General features: G+C 38.5%; 1 protein-coding gene across 1 annotated transcript; it reads left to right on the top strand.

Moving 5' to 3' along the window:
* The first annotated feature begins 223 nt into the window (after positions 1 to 223).
* Positions 224 to 700, top strand: LOC138907773 (uncharacterized). The gene has a single exon (XM_070198383.1). It carries the CDS (start codon positions 224 to 226, stop codon positions 698 to 700), a length of 477 nt encoding a protein of 158 aa, XP_070054484.1.
* Positions 701 to 2,082: the final 1,382 nt, after the last annotated feature.

Genomic DNA, 2,082 nt, shown 5'->3' with positions numbered 1-2,082 from the left:
CGAGTAAACATAATCTATCGCTTTGGAATTCCTCGTTACATAATAACAGATAATGGCAAGCCATTCGACAATACGTTGATGAACAAGATTTGTGATCTCTTTGGCTTCAAGCAACGTAACTCTTCTATATACAATGTTGCCGCCAATGATCTATCTGGGGCATTCAACAAAACTCTATGCAACTTGTTAAATAAAGTTGTCTCCAAATCCAAACGAGATTGGCATGACCATATGGAAGAAGCTCTGTGGTCATCGCACACCAACACAAGCGACTCCTTATTCACTTATCTATGGAGTCGAAGCCGTTTTGCCACTTGAGCGTCAAATACCTTCATTAAGATTAGCTATTCAAGAAGGGATCACTGATGAAGAAAATGCTCGACTTCGACTAGAAGAGTTGGAGGCTTTTGATGAGAAGAGGTTGGAAGCTCAACAGAGTCTTGAATGTTACCAGGTTCGATTATCTCGTATTTTCAATAAAAGAGTTCGCCCAAGATTCTTTCAAGTAGGAGATCAAGTCCTTGAGGTACGAAGAGCCATTATTAATTCTCATAAACCTGTAGGGAAGTTCACTTCAAAATGGGATGTGCCATATGTCGTACAAGAAGCTTACTCAAGTGGGGCTTACAAGCTGCTTGATGAAGACGGCGTGAGAATCGGCCCTATCAATGGCAAGTTTTTGAAGAAGTATTATCCTTGAAGTTGCAATGCTCCTAGATGCATGAGCCTAAACTGCATATTCCTATACTCCTGGCCCGCATGAGTCTAAACTGTGTACCGCTCACTAAAAAAAAGAGTCTGCTAGGTTGAAAATCTAGAAAGAAGTGGCCTAGGCAAAGGTTAGGACATAAATAAAATAAAAACAAAAGTGCGCTAGGTTGAAAAACTCGAAAGAGGCGGCCTAGGCAAAAGTTAGGACATAAAAAAAATAAAAAATAAAAAATCACCCATTCTGAAATACGGCATGACTTGATCTTCTTCACCGAGCTACGTAGGCAGCTTAGAGTTTCATTCTGAGTTCAGTCGCGTAAGTTCAAAAGATACATGTTACCCCATTCGTTATTCGAAGGCAGAATGATGGAATATAATCCACTTGATTGGAACTTAAAAATCGGGCTTACATGAACTTTGTGCCTTATCAAGGATTGGTGGTTCAATGTGGGCAAGCCACCATAGCAAATTGGCATCTCCTATGGATAGATGTAGACTTTTAGTATAAGGCCAAATCTTCAATTTGACGTTTTAAGTTCTCCGGTCTTCAAGTTTAATTATATAAGCCCTCCAAATCTTCAAGTATGTCGCTCTTCAAGTTGAATTCTACAAGTCCACCGCTCTTCAAGTTAAAGCATCAAAGTCCACCAAATTTTCAAGCCCGTCAAATCTTAAATTTGTTGGTCTTCAAGTTGAAATCTGCAAAGTCTGCCAAGTCTTCAAGTTGAAGTTTTATAATTTTTCAATCTTAAGGTGGACATGTTAGTCTCTTTGTACCTTAAGTTGGTCTCTGTGTGGGTTTGTCCTTAAAAGAAACTACAATTTTCCAATCTTAAGGTAGACATTTAGATCCCTTTGTACCTTAAGTTGGCCTCTTCGCGGATTTGTCCTTAAAAGAAACTATGATTTTCCAATCTTAATGTGGACGTTTAAGTCCCTTTACACCTTAAGTTGGTTTTTTCATGGGTTTGTCCTTAAAAGGAACTATAATTTTTCAGCCTTAAGGTGGACATTTAAGTCCATTTGCACCTTAAGCTAGTCTCATCACGAATTTAATCCTTCTATATATTGATATGGATTTGTCCGTCTATATAGTGATGTGGATTTGTCTGTCTATATGGTGATGTGGATTTGTTCGTCTATATGGTGATGTGGATTTGTTCGTCTATAAGTTGTTGCAGATTTGTCCGTCTATAAGCTGTTGCGGATTTATCCGTCTATAAACTGTTGCAGATTTATCCTTCTATGGGAAGTCATGGAGTTTTGCCTGTTAGCTTGGCACTCGATGACTTTTCTTTTCTTGGCCTACAAATAAAAAAAGGAAAAAGAAAAAAAAGAAGATGAAGGAAAAGAGAACTACCTTCAACGGCG

The sequence above is a fragment of the Nicotiana tomentosiformis genome, chromosome 3 (genome assembly GCF_000390325.3).
Source record: "Nicotiana tomentosiformis chromosome 3, ASM39032v3, whole genome shotgun sequence".
NCBI lineage: Eukaryota > Viridiplantae > Streptophyta > Magnoliopsida > Solanales > Solanaceae > Nicotiana > Nicotiana tomentosiformis.
The sequence above is the reverse complement of the archived record's forward strand: the minus strand, read 5'-3'. Positions and strand labels throughout refer to the sequence as shown.

Bases quoted from the DNA above. Each gene is read 5' to 3' on its own strand.
- LOC138907773 (XM_070198383.1), top strand. From the start codon at position 224: ATGACCATATGGAAGAAGCTCTGTGGTCATCGCACACCAACACAAGCG.